At 44.1% G+C, this 1971-nt stretch overlaps 1 protein-coding gene across 1 annotated transcript; it reads left to right on the top strand.

Moving 5' to 3' along the window:
• Positions 1-260: 260 nt before the first annotated feature.
• On the top strand, positions 261-1528 carry LOC147459408 (uncharacterized). The gene is made up of 2 exons (XM_086511590.1): positions 261-939; positions 1164-1528. The coding sequence occupies exons 1-2, from the start codon at positions 261-263 to the stop codon at positions 1526-1528; spliced, it is 1044 nt and encodes a 347-aa protein (XP_086367716.1).
• The last annotated feature ends 443 nt before the right edge of the window (positions 1529-1971 follow it).

Here is a 1971-nt window from a genome sequence, read left to right as displayed (position 1 = left end):
ATTTTATTTTTGTGCTTCCAAAGTGTATGAAAATGTCTCCAGGTTTCAAAGTATGATAAAAATGTTGTAAATTAAAGAGGACCATGTGCTAAATATCTTGCATCATTTCAACGTGTTCGCAGGATTCAATGGCCATATCCAAGGAAATGTCTCTCTATTGCGCACGGTTGTGTTATTTAGCCATTTATGAATTGCTAAAGGAACCCAGCTTTTGCAATGATGAGTCCATGGTGCAAACTTGGTTGCATGTTTGCGAGTGCATGGCACGGTCTGTAAGCCTCAAGAAGATTGCCAACCGAAGGAGTGGTCATGAACGACGGCGTGCATGGGCATACCCACGTCCACAAGGCTTTGTTCAATGCTATCTCCTAAGTGCTTACAATGCTAGCATGTTCAAGTGGAGTCTAAGGGTCAGCAAAGAAACCTTCAATTACCTTTGTGGAAATCTTGCACCCTTCATGCAGAAGAAATCCACAAGCTTTCGCAAGGTTGTGCCAATAGAAGATAGAGTAGCAATTGCTCTTACCAGACTTGCTATTGGAGATGGTCTCTTGGGCCTCGGTGGCACTTATGGATGTGCCAAGAGTGCATCTTGTGGAATTGTACTTGATTTTTGCAAGGCAATTGTGAAATCTGGCCTTAGGGATTTTTACATCAGATGGCCCACAAGCTCTCGACTTGCGACATTGGCGTGCGAGTTTGAGGTTGCAAGAGGACTCCCCTTTGTTGCTAGTGTGATAGATGGTTCTCACATTCCCATCATTGCATCAAGGGACCACCATGTGAACTACTTCAATCAAAAAGGTTTCCACTCTATTTTGCTACAGCTAACCGTATCCGCTAATTGTTCAATATGGAATTATGATGTTGGATGGGCCGGATCAGTGCATGACTCCTTGAATTTCAATAGAAGTGAGCTAGGACAAAGATGTGCAAAAGGTGAGCTAGGAAACTATTGTCTAGTTGGTGATTGCACTTATTAGGCACGGCCATCTATGCTAGTGCCTTTCAAAGGGTGCAAAGAAGGGTTGTCACGCCTCAAGTACTACTAGAATTTCATTCAATCCAGTACAAGGATGCCACTTGAGAGAGATTTTGGAATGTTGAAGGCAAGGTTAGAATTTTGTTAAAAAGATGTCACATGAATCTATGCTATGTGCCAGATCTTGTAGCAGCTTGTCTTGTGCTTCACAACCTTTGTATCCACCATGGAGAATCTTTTGATATGGAGTGGGTGCGGGAGGCAGAAGCAGAACTGGTGGGTCACGTTGGGCATGTGACAGAGGATCGAAGAGCAGGTGCTACTTCCATGATGGAGCTTATGGCAATATGGGAAGTCGGAGTAGAGGAGGCTATGGAGCGTGCTCAAGGGAGAGATGAAGGAGGTTCCAATGACCTTGGAGTAGGCTCCGAGAGGCGAGATAGTATTGCAAAGGCAATGTACAAAGAGCAGGCACGGATGATTGTCCAAGAAATTTTTGGAAATGAGGCTTTAAAGGAAGTAGATTCATCATCATCTTCAAGTTAGAGCTTTTGTAACATATGCGTTCAATTTAATAAATTTTACGCTATGGTTTGTACTATGCTTTATTGATGCAAATGCCAAATGCTTCTTCCTTTCACTCTTTGTTCCACCACCGCCCAATGGTCACACAAGCCGGCGGAAAAAAATCTAGTGACTTTTTCTTCCACCCTCTATGTGAACAAATGGGTGGCGGAAGTGTGCATTATCTAACTCTACCACCCGGAAAAGCAACTTTTGGAGCCTCTCTTCCGCCTCCTCAATGTGAACCCAGCCTAAGGCAACGCTAGGGGGGAACATTTGCAGTTGAGAGCTTGAGCAAGATCCGTGAGTACAGCAAGTAGGTCAAGGAGCACACAAAACCGAGAGCATAGAAGATTGCCTTTGAGAGTTTGAACAACTCTGCAGTGGAGCAAACTCTTCACACACACACACACACACACACACAC

Source organism: Adiantum capillus-veneris, chromosome 4 (genome assembly GCF_014529385.1).
Source record: "Adiantum capillus-veneris isolate H3 chromosome 4, ASM1452938v2, whole genome shotgun sequence".
Lineage (NCBI taxonomy): Eukaryota > Viridiplantae > Streptophyta > Polypodiopsida > Polypodiales > Pteridaceae > Adiantum > Adiantum capillus-veneris.
The sequence above is the reverse complement of the archived record's forward strand: the minus strand, read 5'-3'. Positions and strand labels throughout refer to the sequence as shown.